Source organism: Curcuma longa, chromosome 20 (assembly GCF_044706935.1).
Source record: "Curcuma longa cultivar G26 ecotype Majalengka, Jawa Barat chromosome 20, ITB_CL_G26_1.1, whole genome shotgun sequence".
In the NCBI taxonomy this organism is placed as follows: Eukaryota; Viridiplantae; Streptophyta; class Magnoliopsida; order Zingiberales; family Zingiberaceae; genus Curcuma; species Curcuma longa.
In genome coordinates this window covers 4,588,566-4,608,911 of record NC_133880.1, presented here as the reverse complement: position 1 = coordinate 4,608,911, position 20,346 = coordinate 4,588,566, and the positions used below count along the sequence as shown (strand labels likewise).

At 38.4% G+C, this 20,346-nt stretch overlaps 3 protein-coding genes and 2 pseudogenes across 3 annotated transcripts; 2 read left to right on the top strand and 3 right to left on the bottom strand.

Annotated features, from left to right (window-relative positions):
* Positions 1–512: 512 nt before the first annotated feature.
* Positions 513–3,964, top strand: LOC141813725 (chloroplastic import inner membrane translocase subunit HP30-2-like; annotated as a pseudogene).
* Positions 3,965–4,403: 439 nt separating this feature from the next.
* Positions 4,404–9,485, bottom strand: LOC141813846 (calnexin homolog). Its single transcript, XM_074701836.1, has 6 exons — positions 9,300–9,485; positions 9,143–9,212; positions 5,231–6,360; positions 5,060–5,131; positions 4,839–4,955; positions 4,404–4,766 (listed from the first exon to the last, which is right to left on the bottom strand). Exons 1-6 carry the CDS (start codon positions 9,378–9,380, stop codon positions 4,611–4,613), a joined length of 1,626 nt encoding a protein of 541 aa, XP_074557937.1. The 5' UTR covers positions 9,381–9,485; the 3' UTR covers positions 4,404–4,610.
* Positions 9,486–10,860: 1,375 nt separating this feature from the next.
* LOC141813845 (uncharacterized) lies at positions 10,861–11,977 on the bottom strand (annotated as a pseudogene).
* A 3,119-nt stretch (positions 11,978–15,096) lies between these two features.
* LOC141812840 (ethylene-responsive transcription factor ERF113-like) lies at positions 15,097–16,219 on the bottom strand. Its single transcript, XM_074700797.1, has 2 exons — positions 15,832–16,219; positions 15,097–15,761 (listed from the first exon to the last, which is right to left on the bottom strand). Exons 1-2 carry the CDS (start codon positions 15,986–15,988, stop codon positions 15,430–15,432), a joined length of 489 nt encoding a protein of 162 aa, XP_074556898.1. The 5' UTR covers positions 15,989–16,219; the 3' UTR covers positions 15,097–15,429.
* Positions 16,220–18,683: 2,464 nt separating this feature from the next.
* Positions 18,684–19,877, top strand: LOC141813916 (protein CURLY FLAG LEAF 1-like). Its single transcript, XM_074701923.1, has 2 exons — positions 18,684–18,953; positions 19,365–19,877. The coding sequence occupies exons 1-2, from the start codon at positions 18,765–18,767 to the stop codon at positions 19,725–19,727; spliced, it is 552 nt and encodes a 183-aa protein (XP_074558024.1). The 5' UTR covers positions 18,684–18,764; the 3' UTR covers positions 19,728–19,877.
* The last annotated feature ends 469 nt before the right edge of the window (positions 19,878–20,346 follow it).

Genomic DNA, 20,346 nt, shown 5'->3' with positions numbered 1-20,346 from the left:
AAACTGCAGTTGGTCACGACGCAGGAAAGTATTTTCGAACTCTTGTCCTCTTCTATAAATCTGCTATGTCATAAACAACTCAACTATGCCCCGAAGACTTTCCTCACCTCCTCTCTTGCTTCTGTTAAAGGTTGATCCGCCACCTTAGCGGCCACACGACCATTTTGCTAGGAGAGAAATCGAGAGAGTACAGTTGATTACGACACAGAAGGACATTACCTAACTTTGTGAGGATTCGAACCCTTGCCTTTCCCTCACCTCCTCTCTCTCAAACAAAGCATAAGGGGTGAAATACTCTACGTGAAAATTAACATTTATTACATGAGAGCACATCTAATCTTTTACCATCGCACCGTGCTTCGGGTTTAATAATGATTGAAGGTTATGTTAAATTTTAAATGCTATGTTAAATTTACGTATTAACCTTTTTTAGAAAAATATAAGTGCACAGTTGAAGTGCAAATGTTTAGGTTTAGGCACCAACACTGCCCAACCCTATTTCCTTCGCTTCTCAGATCCCGGTCCTGTCGCGTTGTTGGCCATGGCGAAGGTTGGACGCGGCGGCGGCGGCGAAGGTGGTGGTTTCTTGCGGGGCATGGTGCTAGCGCCGCCGGCCTCCCCTCCGAATCCCTTAGTACTTGTGCAGGCCCGCCTTAAGGATCTCGAGACCGGTTTCCGCGGTTGGCTTGCGAAGCAGTCCATCGCCGTCGAGGCTGCCGTCGTCACGGCTACCAACGCTGCTCAGGGCGCTGCTATAGGAGGTCTCCTTGGCACCTTGACCTCGGATCTCTCCTCCGCTCTCCCCGCGACGCCCAACAACGTCGCTGGGCTTAATCCGGAGGCCATTTCATCCTTTAAGAACGCTCAGGTCGCTTCCTCACTAACAATATTTAAACCATCCTTCTGGTTTGCTGGTTTACTTGGGATCTATTTTGATGCACAAGATTTTTTGGTTGCTCTCTGTTTCTATATCTAACTGTTCTTCCAGAATTGGTTTTTAGCACATTTGATGCTTGAAATAATGCTTTCCGCACCTGTTAGCTTGGCGGAAACATTTCACCTGTTGATAGAAATTTGTTCAAACACAACAGATTCATAGAAATTATATGAACGTTACTGTTGATATGGAATTACAATAGCTCAATTGCTGGATAAGATTCATGTAGCCACACAACTTCTTGTTGTCGCCATCAACAATCTGTGTCATATTATACCTCATGTATATTTTGATCAATATCAAATAACATTAAGTGCACGACTATTTATCATGTGCAAGATAATCTTTCAGATTTAAAGATCCTTACCATGTATCTGTCACATAGTCCCCATGAAGTTGTCTGATGAGCAAACTTAACAACTTGATGAAGTGCCTAGTAACCTCAACTGAAGCATTTTTAAGTTGTATGTTTAAGCTTAAGATATATCTACAATCCATTAATATTGTTTTTCATCTGTATTATAATTATGTTTGTTATGCTTTCTTATAACTATTCAGCATGCCTAATTATCTTTCTCCATCGACATTACATATGTTGAAAAGAAAATTTTAACTTTGATATTTTCACATGAATACATATCATAATAATTATACATGAACATGAATAATAGGCTCTTGCTGGTGGTCCTTTGGTACAAGCTCGTAATTTTGCAGTTATGGCGGGTGCAAACGCTGGCATATCATCTGTCATGAAAAGAATCAGGTGTGGAGGACGTTCAAAGCAGGTGCAGCACAACAATCTTGACTCACTGTCCACTTCAATAACTTGCAATTTATTTAGTCTTTGACTGTGAACATTGAGTCATAAAGTAGGCAAGAGATTTGCCGATATAAAAAGCATTTTTTTTCAGTTTACTCTTGCAATTGAACTAATAGTACAAGAACTGTTTTGTTTGGACTTTCTCTGCTGTGTGTTCCACTTCTCTACTTGCATCAGCATGTAGATTATCATATACAAGCTGATGCTTCAATGGGTCATAGTCTCTTAGAACATGTACTTGCTTTACATAATGCATCATGGATTGTCTTCACTATGAACTCCTAGTTGTGGTCCATAGAATCCATTGTCTGAAGAAGACATGAGGATGTTGAACTATGATGAGCCAAGGACCATTGGATCCTTATAGAAATGAACTTTTGTTTGTTGCAGCATGGTTGCAGCTTTTGGTTCTGGAGCATTGTTTTCATTGGTTAGTGGAGTTGGAGGGCCAAATCAGGCAGCTAATGCAGTCACTTCAGGACTTTTCTTTGCACTTTTTCAAGGTGGCATGTACATGGTATGCATTGTTTTACTGCAATTTCATTTCGTTATCGTCTCATTGAATTCCTCTTGTTCAGCTTCAGTTACCATTTTGTTGTTTTGTGCTATGGACAATGCAATTTCACAGCTATTCTATTCCATCTTTTTTATTTTGCATTATAATTCTTCAAATCCTATACTGTGATATTTCTTTTTTGATATCATATACAAGAACAATTGCTTATGATGTAGTAACAATATTATAGATTTTTAGTTTCTTTAAATCTTCCTTTAATAAGAATTGTGAATGTGAGAATACCTTTCAGAATCTGATACCAAGATAGTTTTTTTCTTAATATTATAAGGATTTCTGAGACTAAGGCTAACTAAATTATTTACATGATGATGACCTTTAGCTTTGGATTTTCTCCTGGAAAGGGACCACCCTTTTAGACAACCGACACATGTACAGATGTTTAACTTTTTATCCTTATTTAATCTTCTCAATTCTGATGCTGTGTTTCAGAGTATTAGAATATGCCCATCCTGTAGATTATATGTTATCCAAATAAGCAGGGAATTGGAGTAGTATTAGTGCTATATGTTTATTTATTTTGTGGAGAGAGTATTATTGCCTGACAGAGCATTTTGTCTGTGTTTTCATGACAATAGCAAACAATCCCTGTCCAATCATTACTTGGGTAGATGAGCAAAGGGAAAAATAATCGAGAAGGAATTTGCTGACCCTTTTCTACAAAGTTGATCTGCTCAAAACAGGGTAGATGAGTAGATACAAAAGAAAAGGCCAGGGATTGACCTGTTGAAGTAGTTTCCAGCTAGTGATCATTGTTCACGGCTGATCAAACTCTCAGACTGGATTGGGGCTAGTTATCACTTAAAAAAAACAAACTGTGTTCTTTTCTTCTCTACTGTCAAAGTATGCATTGTCAATGAATTACTTTTCCCTTCCATTCTTTGACCATCCTTTGTTTTCTGCTCCTCCCCAAGTAAACAAGATGTATGGGCCTTTTTAACTAAAACATTTACATCTATTTTTTTATATGGTTCAGGTGGGTCAGAAATTCTCGCCCTCCCCGACAGAGGATACACATTACTCACAGACGAGAGGCTTGCTAACTAGCCTTGGTCTTCAGAAATACGAGAACAATTTTAAGAAAGGATTCCTTACAGATAATACTCTGCCCTTCTTACAGATAGGTGAATCTACTGTTGCACCAAACTCTTACAGATTTCTGGATCTGCATTTGGTTTACTAAATTATGTGCTTAAAATCTGTCTCATGACACTTCGTTTCCATCAGTGCACTTAAAGATGTCAATATTCCACCTGGACCTAGGCTTCTCATTCTCGATCAGATACACAGGTAGTAAACTTGTCTTGCTCCTCGAAATCAAAAACTTAAATATTGTTTCATATGCTTGACCAAACGTGTGCTTAACATTTTCAGCAACCCAGAGTTGAGGAAGGGAAGCTGAAGTAGTAGCCAGATGCATACTCGAGTAGTTTATACTATCCCAGTTCATCAAGAGTTACTCTTTGTTGTTCGTTATAGATATAGTAGTAGTTCTTGTTATCCTCATTCGGCCGTTTGCTTTTACCTTTCATTTATAATAAGCCCACAAGATAGCCTAAAAATGGACTGGATCTAATACAGTGAATTTATTCTTTGCATTCTTTTTTCCTATGTTGAAGCACACTGTGCGCCATAATTGGAGGGAGGAATGGATTCTCTGTTTGAATGTTTTCTTTTGCTGGTAAATGTGAAGGCAACTGTTGATGCAAGAGTTCAACATCAGCATCTTCATCACTTGTTAATCGATTAAGATCTCTCTATCGCAAGGCGTCCTCTTCTCCATGATTATCTGAATATTATTATTTTCTCTTTATAATCTCCATTCTGAGCCTGTCAATCAGCTCGAAGAACGCTCTTTTATAAATCCTCATTTTAAAAACAGGTGTACGCAACGATGCGGTTGAATTACTCATTTTAAAAACATTTTATATATTAAAATTTGGTCACAACTCGCTGTGATCACCAAATAAGCTTATTGAATTACTCTGAGCAAGACTAAGTGTTCAAACATAAACCAGTCATACGAAACCTTTTTTAGAACAAAAAACTTTCCAAAAATTTCTTTAGCCAAAAGGGGGAAAAATACATCTCCATAATATCTAGCAACAACGATCCTTTAAGAGTGGGGAAAGTCAAGTACAATCTAGTCTATTAACTTAAATCACAATTGTAAAAAGTGTTGGCAAACAGTGACATTTCCACCAAGGACTATGATGTCTCTCGTTCAAGAAGCCTAAGAACGCAAATTCCGTTGACACAAAATTTGAAGACCTGGTACCTTATGTCTCCCTCCTGGACCTCCTAGGTCGAGGGCCAGATGCATCATCAACATTTTCATTCTCCTTTTTATTATCTGAGACCCCTGGAGCATCATTCTCAGCAGTTTTGACGTTGGTTTCAGTGGGAATTGCAGCGGCAGCGGCGGCGGCTGGAGTCTATAAGATAGAATAAAGTTCCAGGAGTTAAGAAGTTACCTTTTCTCAAACCAAGATCAATCCAAAGCTTACCTGAGGCTTCTTTTTGCCAAAGAGAAGCCTGAATATAACAGTAATCAATACCACAACTACAGAAATCAAGACTCCAATGGTGAGGGTAGCTTGTTTCTCTGCCTTATCAATAAAATCCTAAAAAGAAACCAGTCATCAGATCTGAAGATAAGACTGAATTTTTAACGCAATACGAGGAATTGAAATAGGAAATCTGAAGAAAGGAACTTGGAGCAACTCACTATGATTTTAATCTTGTAAGGCTCCAAGAAAGGAATGTCTGCTATCATGTAAAGGAGATCAAAAATTTTCTTCTGCAACAAAAAATGGAACAGATTAAGAATGTCATATTTGACAAGGATTAACTTGGAGCAACTGGATTTAAAACCTACAGTGGCAGATGGAAAAATCACCTGGAAACCAGAAAGTCCATCTTTGAACCCAGCAGCTGCTTCTTCAGTCTTTTGTTTTTCCTTCTCAGCCTCATATTTAGGTTTCCATGTCTCCAACCTATAAGACTCAGCAACCTTCTCATCACTAGCTATCAAAATATTGTCAAACAGAATGCCATCCTGCATGGTCCATATCTCAATACCAATAGCAGCAATGAGCTCGAAATTGGGCTTGTCAAGTTCAAAGTACTCGGGGTTCTCTATCTCTTGAGGTTTCCAGACACCTTTGTAGTTTGGATTGTCAATTAGAGGAGCAGACCATTTTCCCTTGTATGCTGGGTTCCTCTTCATGGGTCTCTTCCACTCTCCACATCCAGGCGCTTCTTCACACTTTGGGTTATCTATCTTTGGTGCTTCCCATTCTCCATCCTCTTCATCATCCCAATCTTCTGGCTTTGTGGCTTCAGGATCATCAATTTCATCGGGTTCATCATCCAGCCATCCATCTGGCTTGACGGCTTCCTCATCTTCAATCTCCATTGGTGCATCTTCATCCCAGTCGTCAGGCTTTACAGCATCAAGGTCTGGAATTTTTGCTCTCTCATCCCAGTCCTCAGGTTTCTTGTCATCAGGGTCAGGTATCGTCTTGGGTGGAATTAGAGCTGGCTCAAAGTCATCCACAGACAAGAAATTGGCTTTTTTCTTCTCTTCCCCGTCAACAAAAATTTTCACCTCATTGTCAGGTTTCAAAATAGCAGTATAAACATGTGAGAGTTTGTCAACTGGGACTGATGGAGGATACTTCAGATGGTGTTCCACATACTTGTCAGTCTTAGGGTTCTTGTGCTGGAGGATGAAATGCACCTTATTTGTGGACCCACACTTATCAGGTCCAAACATGATAGTATATGGAGACTCATTGTCAAATCCCTTAGGAGTCCAGTCAGCTGCTTGAGGACGGAGGTATTTTAAATATGCACCTCCACATTCAAGTCCATTTTGTAATCGAACTTCAAATTGAAGAACAACAGTTCCATCCTTGAGAACAATTGGCTCCTCAAGTTCTTTGACAATGGCATATTTCCTCGCCTTTTCACTCACAAGCAGCCCATAGTCTTCATGGCCATCACTCTTGGAGTGTTTCCATGTGCCTAATTAGCCAAGATAAACTTTGTAAGAATGGTGGCACTGGTTGCCAAAAACATAAGTGAAGCTAAGGAAAAAAGAAATGCCAGCAAATACCACATTTTTTAGATTTTCTGTATCTTGAAACAAGCACGTGGAAAAGATGATATTACCCCATTTTCAAATTTTCTGTATCTATGAAACAAGCATGTGGAAAAGATGATGTTACCCCATATAAGTATTCACATTCCGGTGCACATTATTGATGATGTTTGAGTTATACAAGTTAGCAAGAAACATGAGTTTATAATGGAAAACTCCTGATGGTTGATATATGTAAACAAAACAATAAAAAACACATGGTGTTGATAACTATATTGCTATACAGAATCACATGTTCCAGCTTTCCACGTATAGAGTCTATAGTGTACATATTTGCTTAAAATTCTAATCTGAAAGCACATTAGAGACAAAAATACAATATGCTCAGGTCATGAAACACAGTTTATCTATAATATTGAGTAATACAAAACAATAAAATGGAGTAGGTCTTTTTTTTCCCTTCTCTCTCTGGAGGAATGATCATTCATGGTGAACATATTGCTTAATAAGAATTCTACAACTGATAGAAAAAGAATTGCTAACCTTATTAAATAAAGATTAATTTTTTGTTGGTGAGAGGGTGACATCTTTAATGAATTTCCTTTAATTCAAGATATTACATTTGTTAAAACATTAACATCAAGCAAAGATAAATGTGCATAGACTGCCTATGATACAATGTAAATAGATTCAAAATGAAATCAAATGGTAGGTGGGCCAGTAATTTTTTCTGTTATGTTTGGTTTTAACAGATTGATTCATTTCTAATGAATGGGATCAAAGCATGGATATAACAAAAATAGATTTCATGCATAGAGGCATGCTCATTAGAAAGGTTGAAAAAGTGAATGGTTCTTGAACATTTTTAATTTATTAGGACCTATTAGATATTAAGAACGGACTCAGCAAATTCTAGAGATCACGTTAACAGGTATAGAGGCATGCATGGAAAAGTGTAGGAGCTGAAGATTAGTTTCTACATCAAGTTCTACCTTGGGAAAGGGAGTTCATGGTTACATCAATTCCATATTAAATTAACTCACTCGAACGCCTGAATGAAATTAAAACTAGACTAATGCCACCCTAATCAAAAATAAATAAAGGAAAATTTTGGAAAGATGTCTTTCCCATTATAAGAAATAACCATTTGCTGGTTGAGGTGGAATTATATATCTTAGAGTCCTAGACTACCATATATGGTATATCTACTGTGATAACTATTTCAAATACACACACACATTGCAACAAAATATGAGAGTGGCAATCATCCAAGATTAAAACCAAGGTGTTATAGCATGCATCTGATAGTTCATAAGGTCAAGATATGGGTAGGAATCATTCTTGCACTGAATCTCTCAGTGAGCACATGCAGCGAATATAGTGTTAAAAAAGTTTACTATGTCATATTATTAAGTTGTCATTTATTTATTCTATCGTAATTGTCAATTTTCACAAGCATGTTCCTATTCTGTGATATATTAGTACGCATCAGGAGGTATATAAAGGATAATACTCGTTGTCACGGATAGGAATTTCGGTGATGAAATTGTAGTTTGTTTTTATCACTTCCGATTTTTCAGAATGCTATTCCTCTCAAATAAAGAATTGAAAACGTGTTTATATTGTATTCTTAATTTTTTTTCAACTCTCCAACTTGAAAAATACATGCCAAATACCTGGATCCCCACCCATTTTCATATACCCTCTGGATCATAGAAACATAGGAGATTATAAATGGGTCCTAACACTTGGTCATGCACACGTATGCTCAGATTCTAGAATTATTTTGGAAGGAAAAGCAATGACACAATAAATTAGCTACATAAAAACTTTTTGTATGCCAGTGTAATATCATATTACCAATAGCTTTGCTAGGAAAAAAAATTAAAATAAACTTAATCATGAATAAAGATAAATAGATCAAAGTCAATACAACACTAAAATTGAACTCTGGCTGCTAAAGAAAAAGACATATAAAACACATCATCATCATCAAGCTGCCTTTGACCAAACTATTTGGGATTGGATAAATGAATCTTATTTCTCAATTGAGCTCTATGGTAGGCAATATCACTAGTAATCTTTATCTCACTCTACCTCTTATATATTACACTAGCAATTCAACTCTCCTAAGAATATAACTTATTAGTAAACTTTAAGTGTGTCCATATCATCTCAATTTATTTTCTCTCAAATTTTATTAGCATTGAAGTTATGCATAATTGCTCTCGAATACAAATATTGTCTATTTTATTCCTTCTAGTAACTCCATGCATCAATCTTAACATTTCTATCTTTGCTACATCAATCTTTTTGAATCTGCTAAAAAAAATTTATTTCCACATATTCTGTTAAGTTGCCACAAGTAAACGTCAAATTTAGATAAGACCTAATATTTGTTACGGAAGATTTACGGATTATATTCATTGCAGGACAGGGCGGACCCTCATTCACCAACCTAGTTACCTTCCTGAAGAATATCTAAAAAACTTGGCATCCGTACAAGTAATCTAAAGTAACGCGATTGAGTAGCATAACATTAATTGTGATAATAATTCCCTCATGCTTCTTGTTCGTCATTTCTAGATCTGTGAACATTGTCCACAGACTCATCTAACGGATCGTTAAAAGAAACTGAAAGATGAATATTTACTTTGATAATGAACGATATACTGAGAATTAATAATAGATCCGGAAGTAATCTACCTTGGTAGTCCGCCTTGTCAGAAACGATCCACCGCCCCTCAAACGATTCGTCAAAGGACTCGTAGAACAGCTGGATCAAACACGAAAAATCACTACCTAAATCTCAGCAACAATAATACTGGAAGAAGGAAGCGAAGGAAAAAAAAAGACAAACTACCGGATCCGACGCCCAAATATGGAGGAAACAGGACGCAATCAGCAGCAAGAGAAATGGGGCGGCCGTCCTTTTGCCGCTCATAGTGAAGGGAAGGGGAGGTGCGAGCGGGGATCTGGGAGATCCGAAACCGGATCGAACGAGCGAACCACACTTCCTTCGCCTTCACGGCTGACCCTTCTCCCTCTCTCTCTCTCTCTCTTCTCACTTGCTCGGTTAAAAAGGTTCATAGTGATTTGTCTCCGCCAATGACATGAGAGACTACGTCGTGTTCTCCAGTATAGTTCCGCCATGTCATTCATCAGTGTGGGACCCGCTTCTTCTAAAAAAGGCGAGGTTGCTGGACGCCATGTAATCCACTAAAGTGGGACCCGCTTATAATAAAATATAAATAAATATTTTTCTTGCTCATCTAAATTAATTTTTTAGGCCGTCGATATACTTTCTCTTGTGGAATCCGTTACCTTAACGGTTTCACACGATCGGTCTCACGACCATTGCCGTCGATATCACTTTCTCTTTTATAAAAAGTGAAATCTGCCACCTTAACGGTCCCACACGATCGATCCCACGACTATTTATGAGGAGTTAAATTGAGAAACTACAGTTAATCACGACGCAAGAGGGTATTGCCTGACTTCACTAGGATTCAAACCCTTATTCTCAATAAAATTTTAAATGATTTAATCATAAATAAAAAATATTACTGTTTATATTTTTATTTTATGTGATCGAAATATTTTATCATAGACGAAGCGCGTAACACGTAAGATATTAATTCTCTAAATATATTTATTGTTATATGCAAAGTTTGTGATATCAAAGGTGTCTCCGATCATCATTGCAGAGAACCTCATCTGAAATAGAAAGAGCATATATATTGTCTCCAAATAACATAATCATCGAGTGGGCATTAACAATATTGAGCTACTCTCAACGGTCAAAATAAAAATTCCAATCTGATGTACGGTCGAAGAAGGACCCTTCGTTCAAAGTTCTTTGGAAATAATTTCTTTATTATTATTATTATTATTATTATTATTATTATTATTATTATTATTATTATTATTATTATTATTATCCATAAAATGCATGGCCACGCATTTATTTGCTATATGAATTCATGCCGCAGTAGTATCGTCTGATGCGACCACAAAGCGGCCGACAAATATATTCCCGGTCCATCGTCTTTTACTCCCCGAAGAAAAATTATGGTTTCTTTCACTTTTATTCTCCTTAGTGCTCATCGTGTTTACTTTTGATCAACCAGTGTGCTCCTTTATTAGATTATATTCTCTCATTTGTTTAGTTCAATCCTTTGCCAAATTCTCTGTTAATCTTACTACTGCACTCCCTGCTGCGATATACAAAAATTACCTTCATGAGCTGCAATTTTCGTGTTCGAGATAAGATAAAGATTAGTGTGATAGTCAGTTTTCCTTTTACCCAAATTTCGTTTAGTTTTCTTCAATCTTCACCCGTTTCAGATCGATATGATTGGGAGAGAGTATGCATTTGGTAGAAAAGATTAATTAACTCGCTCCACTTGAAAATGACAATCAAGTTCAGTAGATTCAGGGAAATAGCTAGTGCGTAGTAATTATTTAGGCCGAAGCATGCGGCACAGCAGCATGCAGCGGCGGCGGCGGCGGCGGAGTAAAACAAGATAAAGAAGAAGAGGAACTCAGTGCTGAAGAGAATGATGTCGAACTTCACTTGCGGTTCTTGGTGAGGTTTACGTGCACGCCGGGGCTGCCCTGCACAAGCCTAGTGCCGAAGACTAACGAGTTGTTCACGCTCTGCACGTTGTTGTTCACCATCGACGGCCATGGCTTCTTCGTCTTGCCCTCTGTTTTCGTCGCGTCTTCTGAGTCAGATTCATCTACCGATCAAATTAGGAACGCGCAAGTTAGCTCGTGTTAATCGATGGAGGGAGGTAAAGCTAGGGCGAGTGGTTTGATCTATCAAAACTTACTTTTCATGGATCGGACCTGTTGCCTCCTTATCTGATGGCTGAAGGACGAAGAAGAAGAAAAAGCGTGCCGAGATCCATGAAGGCGCCGATGTTGTACCCGGCGATGGTGATGCCCCCCATCTCTCTCGCTCCCTGCTTGTGTTTGCTCCCGTCGCCGCGCGCTCGTCGGCATTGCCCAGCCTTTTCCGGATGCCGGGGAGTACTTGTTCTCATCCTTCTGATATGCTGCCGCGTAATCAATAGCAGGCGCCGCCGGGCTCGAGTTGCCGTTGCCACCGTTCTTCGGCTGCTGCTCGTCGACGGTGCGCTTCACTTGGACTTCAGGAACCGGCTTCGGCGGCTCGGGCTCCGGTGTGACTACCTTGGGAGACGGAGGAGGAGGTGGAGGAGTCGGAGACCGTCTCGCCATCGCTAAAGGAGGCGTCGGTGACTGGCGTGGTGTAACGACGGTGGACGTACGTAATGGCGAGGGCTGAGTTGCTACTGGCGGCGGAGGTGGCGGCGGCTGGGTTGCCGGGGCGGGTGGCAGCAGAGGCGACCGCCCGAGCGCCAACGAAGCCTGGCGAATGGGCAGTCCGACGGGTCGCGGCGCCTGCTGGGGAGCAGTCGCCTGAGGCGACGCCTCGGCTTGCGGGTCTGCCCGGCCGGTCTGTGAGGCGAGGCGGAGTAACCAGGGGCGGCCCGAAGGTGGCAGTTGGCTAGCCATCGCCGGCGGTGAATGCTAGCTAGCTAGGCAATTAATCGATCGTACTACGTCGAATTAGGGAGATCGAGGCCTATTTGTAGCCGCAGGGAGCGGCGACCATGCATGTGAGCGTGCCTGTGTGAAAGAAACTCCATTGACAAGAGAGATCGGAAAGGGAGTGGAAAGGAGGAATCAGATCCGAGGAATAACAATGGCGCACCGCCAGCCGGAGAAAGATGGCGACGTATACGGCCCGAGATTGGCATCAAATCTACGAAGCCAAAAGCTTCACGTACGTGCATGTTTCAGTTTTCTCTGAATCAACCTCTCGTGATCGATCTATCGACGATGGTTCTTCGATCGACACAGTGGACGGAAGCAATAAACAACGCACATGTCTTCTTCAGAAAAAACCAGTTAGAAAAAAAATTTTAAATATGAATCAAAATTTTTTCTTAAAACCAGTTAGAAAAAACTCATGAATATATTCGATTCGTTTACACTTTAAGATTAATGACTGCCACTTACTGAGCGATTTGCAGTTTGTCAACTAAGAATAGAATTAATTCTATTAATGTTTCTCACGTAACAAGAGATATTATTTATAATTAACAAGCAGGAGCATCCTTCAGTGCAGAGGTTGTTGGTAATATAATGTGAATGATTTGACAGAATTAGGTTCGAGTGTTTAATTAATTATAATTACAACAAATTAATCAATGATTTTTATTTTATTGAAAAATAAATAAAAATAAAAATAAAAGTTAGGAATATCAAATGAAGGAATAAAGGATTCAAAACTTAAACTGTTATTATATATAGTTAGTTCGAATGTCTAAATTTAACAACTCATTAAATTGATTTGTGTTTAAATTAAATTAAAGAGGCAATTAGCTTAGAACCATCTTAAAGAGTGCATTTATTAGACGGAGCGCCTTAATTATTAGAAAGGGGTGTCTCAACTAATCGGAAGGAAATATGTAAACAAATTAAAGAGTTGTGATGATATAAACGTCATCAACACGTCATCGCTATTAACAAATCGACAAACTCACTACCCCATTAACATCAATTTGGGATAACAATATGTTTAGAGGATGTAGTAATATGAATTAAAATTTCTAAGACATTTTAATATATATGTATATATTTTTTTCAAATTCACTATATTGATTCTGCCGTTTACTGAACTGTGTAAATAAATTTGGATATTATCCAAATCATATTCTCAACTTTCATAATATATTCAAATCACGTATTCTATTCTTGAAATACTCTTCATCTTTTTTTCTAGATCCATCAACCAATTTTATCTAAAATTGACTGATAAATCTAAAAATTACTCTGAATCATTTTGAATTAAAATCAATATATTTAAAAATCTTCTTAATGTATTCATGCCCTAGGATTTAAATTTGCTTGCATAAATTGAGAACGATAAATTAAATTGAGAGTAAGTTTTTAAATTTATCGTTCTTAATTTATGCTATCGAATTCAGATATAAGTACGTAAATATATTGAGGAAGTTTTTAAAAGTACATTGATTTTGATTTGAAGTGATTCGGAGTTCTCTAGACCCATCAATTAATTTTGAACAAAACTGACGATGGACCTACATCATTTGAAAATTTAAAATTTTGATATTTTTCAAACAAGGCAAGTTATAAGTGTTGGTGCAATAATACCCCAGATGAGAAGTTTCAATGATTAACAATTATTTAAGTTTAAGTTAATAAGGTAGATCTCACTTGTATTACGAGTGTACAGGATTAGTGAAGTCCTCGTAGGTCTAGAGACCAGATGCAATGCAAGAAAAAATCAAGAAGGTCGAGTGTCGGATTCTTAACAAGAATATGTCTATGCAGGTCAAAAGACTAGATCGATGTAAGACAAAGAAAATCTAAGAAAGTAAAGATTGGATTTTTGACAAAAAATGAAACACAAACAAATTGCGAGATTGGAAGCATTGGTAGATGAAGATTCAGACACGAAGAAATTCCAAGCACACAAGTTCAGGGAACAAGTGATTCATTTGACATGAAATAATTGAAAAAGGTATAAAAGTTTAGGCGAACTTCATCCATTAGAATGACTGAGTGTATCAATTGATTGGTAACATTTAACAATTGATTGATCTCATAGACTTCGAGGAAATTATGTACTTAGGGGTTTTGGGATGTAAAATCCTGAATTAGAGTTCACCAATCGATTGGTAGGACATATCAATCAATTGGTGATCCAAATCCTAAGAATCAAGTTTTTGCAACACCAATCGATTGGTTAAATTCAAAATTTAGGGTTTACACGATTATCATGAGTATCATGATTCTAAGTGATATAATGAATTTATAATAAATTTTATTAAGTCTTTATAAGTTTAAAAATTCACCGCTCTCACTTTATATTATCGAATTCAAGTCCAATAATATAAATATATTAAGAAATTTTCAATAGTACATTGATTTTATTATTAAGTAATTTGAAATTCTCTAAGTCCATTAGTTAATTTTAGATGAAATTCATTGATAGACCTAGAGAGAAAAAACATTTAGCTAATATCGAAACTTGTTTATATGGTTCGGTAAAATATATATGGTTGATACTATGCTTAAAAAATATTTTTTTAATAGTAGACCCAAGTCTACATTTACAAAGAATAATAGAGAACTGAATGAATGTTCTACAATAATAGATAATTTGATGTGTACATCATGAATTGCATTAGCCATGAAATGGTATATAGCATCAATAAATTAAATATAAAAGTAATCCAAGTGTTGATTATTGGAAGTTCTAATGAGTGTAAGGTATTTAATTAGGTGGAACTTTATGTAATTTCTCTAGATAAATACTTTACTTAGCTCCACATTTACACTGTAATTTTTTTTACTAGATTTTGGCCCCCATAAGTTGATGCAATTGGTACTTACATGAGTGTTTATCACAATGGATCTGAGAGTGAATTCTCAATACCTCGCTTGAATGTTTGATCTCCTCATGCAAAAGGACTACTGTGTTATCCCCTTCATAAGTGTATGGGGAGGGGGGTAACCCTAGAGGGGCCACTAAAGTAATAATTAATCTTCACGAAGAATCTTAGTACTGATCCAACAAATTTAATTTCATTTAGCATGCTCATTGACCAACAACTATAGTAATTAATCTTCACGCAGAATGTTTAAATACCAACTCGATCAAGAGAGGAAGTGTGTTAAAATCCCAGAAATCAAAGTCAAAGTCAATACCTGAATTGGTTCTCTCACCTTTGTAGGGCTGCTCCAAATCAAAGTCAACGTTCATATTGCTGGATCTTTGTCTTTGTCGGGCGGCATTGCAGTAGACATCGAGCTGCTGCCGCCGCCGCCGCCGCTGCTTCCGCATTCGACAGAGGGGTTGACCGCCGCAGTGCGCAATTCCAGTTCATCTCCGCCGCCTTGAAGGGGTTGAGCGTATTGAACTACGTCCGCCGCGATCAGTCCTCGAGTTTGCACCGGTGGAGGCGGTGGCCGTCCCGGCGGCGGGTGCAGGCACCAGGTCGATCAGGAGCGGCACTGCCACTGGCCAGGAAGCCTTGAGGACGATGAGAAGTACCGATCGGGGCTTGGACTCGCTCCGGGAAATTGAGCTTGGCTTTGGCGCCTTTGAACTGGAGAGCGGCGGCGTCGTAGGCGGCGGCGGCCTCCTCGGCGGTGTCGAAAGTGCCCAGCCACACTCGGGACGCCTTGCGAGGGTCCCTGATCTCCGCCGCCCATTTCCCCCATCTCCTTTGCCTCACGCCCCTGTAACCATACTCCCTAACTCCGCCTACGTACATTCATAAATATCCTCCAGTTATGTTCTTGATTTTTGTTGCTAATTTAGTTATAGCACGTACCTTGTTGCGATCGAGAGGGCTGTGATGCGACGGCGACGTCGGAGGACGAGGCTGAGGCTGAGGCTGAGGGTGGCGAGGGGGAGCTAATGACTTGGGCGAGGGCGGAGACGATGGCCGACGTTTCCCAGTCAGCAAAAGCGGATGAGATGTAGTGCATGCGCTGTGGCTCTTCTGCTCCTTCTCCTTCTCTCCTTCTCCTTCCTTGATCTCGATCGACTGGTCGGAAGGGTCAGAAGGGTCATAAGGATCAGGAGGAAGGGGCCTCTTTCCATGCCGTGGATGATCCACCTTCAATTATGTTAACGAATTGAAGAATATATATATAAACTACTAATCACTTAATTATTCTGCACATATAATAATCCAGAAAGAGAAGGAGAAGAAGAAGAAGAAGGAAGAGAGAGGAATTTGTGTTGCAGTGATTTGAGAGAAGAGGAAGGGCAGTTTATACGTAGGATCTTGAAAGGAAGAAATGAAAGAGAATGATAGATATGTTGTTGGATATACAATTAGTGATGGTGGACAGGTTTCCGTTTTATCGGCTACAACCCATTCCGCGTTTTTCTTTTCTCATTTATTATTTTTTTTCAAACTAAATACGTCAGCTTGATGTCATCCAAGCGTATATATATATATATAATATCTTAAGCGTCTTATAATTCATGATTAATCTTCGTGTTCATCCTATTCGAGACGTTCATGAATAGTAAATTTATCATTTAAGATTTTTTTAATTTAAGAATTAAATTATAAAATATAAAAAAAAATAAAAAACAAATTTAATTACTCATGGAATGGAATGAAATGCATCGATTATTATCTAAATAATAATTTTATATTTATTTTTTTCTTCCGAACTGTAAACCGGTCAGAGCAAGAATTTTTGACTTGACCGATCGGTTGGACAACAAACATTATGGAACAGACACGACAAAGCACTTGATGAAAGATTGAAAACATTATGGAACAGACACGACAAAGCAGTTGCTGAAAGATTGAATAGGGTGGCAAAATATCCGGCCAAAATCATTGTAAAATCCAAATTGATTTAATATGATCTATATTCTCTTAATTAACGGAGAAAATTTCTATAATAGATGATTGATCTATAATATATTGATGGATTATTCATTGTAAATACTTTTTAATTTATTTTTATAGTTAATGAAAAATCTTAGTAGGATCGAATTGCTTATTTGCAAATTAATCTAAATAACAATTAAAATAATAATAATAAAATAAATTGAGTGATGAAAGAGAGAGTATTAAATATGGCGGTACGAGTCAAAATTTTGGGCGATCTTCCAATTAAATCTGTTGGAGTACGTGATGAGCGACCTGCACCGCAAGCCAAGTCGCCTTGTCGCTCTGCAGGCTCGAGTCTACTTGGTTGACTTCTGATCCCGTTTTCTGTCAAATTACCGGCCATCAAAGTCAACGTGCATATTGATATATATTTATATATACATCGAGAGAGATGAATATGTGATCGAGATGTTTACGATTCCGCAAAGACTTAAAGTCAACTCTCCGGTACGTGTTGACCCGGTATGCCAACGCATAAATGCAAAAAACCTCTTATATTTAATGGATTTCTTATATTTACTCTATTTTCTTACTTATGTTTTTTTTAATCTAGTTTCGTTCAATTAATCTTGAAAATAGATGATTTTTTTAATGCGTCAGTTGCATAAATCTATAAGATATAATCTTTTTTAAATTTTTAAACATAAATGAAGTTGCCAGCCACTCCAAATGTTCTTCACCCAACTTATTTTTTCCCTTCATCAAATTAATTTAATTTAATTTGCTTGTGTTAACACTAATCGTATAAAGCTTTATCTATCATATCATTCCAGTAACTCATAATTGGACAACAATTTCTCATGTTATTTTTTTATAAAAAAATAGTATTACAATAATCGTTTTATATATACCCAAAATTAATGTTTTTGAGAATTCGCACTAAAGTGTACGTAGGCATCACCAGTCAGTAGTCATAAATTTGGAAACTTCTAGATGAGTATTTTTGGTCGAACAAGAGCAAAAAGTAGCATATAAGTAGAAAATACAATAGAAAATGAATATGATAATGTGCATGAACATATTCTTTCTCTAAATAATCACTTTCTTTTATAACTTTTTATATAAAGGTATTTTTAATGATATTTAGAACATTCTTTATAATATTTAAATCATTCTTTAACAACCATCATCGATTATCGTTATTATCTTTATATTTAATAATAATCATTATATTCGAAACTTATATTCTAAACTTCCACTGACCATATAAATAATTTTTATTGCTCTTTAACTAAAACAAACCTACGTTTTTCTTTTTAGAATACTTATTTGATCTTGCATTAGTCTCCCGAACACTCTTTAACTCTAGATATATTTCCTAAATATTTCATAATTATGTCTTAGACTCTCGAACACTTTCAAATTTTAAATATAATTTATGAGTACCTTTTGATTTCAGCCATGAAGAATAACTATGAATTGTAGTTAATATAATATTATTAATATTGATCCGAGTTAATTTTTTTTTAAATAATTATGATCCTATAACTATTATGACAATATAAAAAATAATAATATTTTTAAAAATAAAAATATGTTGAGATTGGATGAGTAACTATTTTGATAATAAATAAAAAGGGATATTTTTTAAGGATTTGATTTTAAAAAAATGTCATTTGCTCAAATTTTATTTTATTTTTATTTTTTTTCCTTGATGCTTTTCTTATTTTCCTATTAAAAAAAAAAGATAAAGCTTTCGGTTAGACCGCGTCAAAACCTGCATCACAAACTATTCTTTCATTTTTATTCTCTCCACCCACCATCACCATTCACCAGCGTATTGCTCCTTCGCTAGCTCCTCTCTCTCTCTCTCTCTCTCTCTCTCTCTCTCTCTCTCTCTCTCTCTCATGACGACTGCCAACATCGACACGATCGCCGCCTCACTGAGCGATTGCAGTCTGGTCAGCGCCGGAGGCAACGGGGGAGACCGATCGCCGCCGCACCTCGCCGACTTCATCGCCGCCGGGGAGATCACGGTGGACCTCAACTCCGACACTGCCCTCCCCTGCCATTGGGAGCAGCGCCTCGACATGCGGGTGCCGTTTCCCTCCCTCCATCATTCCCCTCTTCTTTAATGCTCCAATCATCGATCATAAATGCGCTGACCTCTCAAAATCCATTTTTGGAACCGATCTCGATCGCCGTCCGATCGAATCGTTCCTTCGCCCCCTTCTTTCTCCGTCCTGCTTCCTCGCCCGAGTCAACGAGTAAAAGCATCATTAAAACTAGGTTCTTGATTTAACATATCGTCAGTGGTGTTGTTTCCGTTGATGATAGCAGCGGCTGTGTGTTCTTGATCGATTTTGTGCCCTTTTCGATCTATTTCTGCATCTGCTCCGCGAAACGGCATTAAAGATTTGATTTTTACAGCGATTTGATAAGGCTTCATTGCTCTTCATCTTGCAAAAAAAGTTATCTTTTTTGTATCGATTTGATCGATCTTGCAGACTGGTGAAATCTATTACATCAATTGGGAGACCGGTATCGAGACGACGGCCGACCCGCGCGCTGCCGTTGCCGCCGCCGCCGCCGCTCCAGCCTACTCCTCCTCCAACGAAGAAGCAACGTCCGACGAGTACAGCTGCGTCTCGTGCATCGGCAGCGGCGCTTCCTACGATGAGGACGACGACGACCACAGCGACGACTCCTCCAGCGTGTCCTCCGCCTCCCCTCCGCCTCCCTCCCACGTCCTGGTCGCCGCCGGTTGCAAGGGCTGTTTCATGTACTTCATGGTGCCCAAGCACGCCGACGCCTGCCCCAAGTGCGGCGGCGGCGGCCTCCTCCACCTCGGCCGCAACGGCTCCATCTGAAACATCAAGTTTCCCCACCAAGTTCGAATTTTTTGTTCCTCCTCTTCATCGATGCATGTAAAAACCATTATAATCATTGCAGTATCACCTGCTTTTAATCAAATCCATAGCTGGTCTCCGACCTCCTCCGACGCAACATGGACTACCAATGCAATCTCTAACTAAATGCTGCAATATCGAACGCCCAATGCTTGATATTTGCCGATGTTCTGCAGTTCGACAGCGGAGCTGGGACCAGACAAGCCCCATCCCCAAGTACAAAAATATTCCCTCACTGTCATCTCGTAGCGAAATTAATGCAACTCTGCACAATAATTTCCAGCAAAAGTTCAATATTCGATAGTAAAACAACACATCAAGCTAGCGTTCCATGAAAGAAGCTAATGGAGACGCTGAACGTTGAGCAGTCGAGACAAAGTGAGCTTTCTTGGTTTGGCAGAAAGGAATCTGGTCAGAGGAGAAAGGCATTGAGTGCAGAAACAAATTACTCCACAACACGGTCAAGAAACCTGTTCCTCTGTGTGCATTTGCACAGAGAGAGAAAGAGAGAGAGACAAAAATACCTCCAACACGTAGCCTGCGCTTTTGCCTAGTGAAAGGAACAGGACTTGCGACAGAG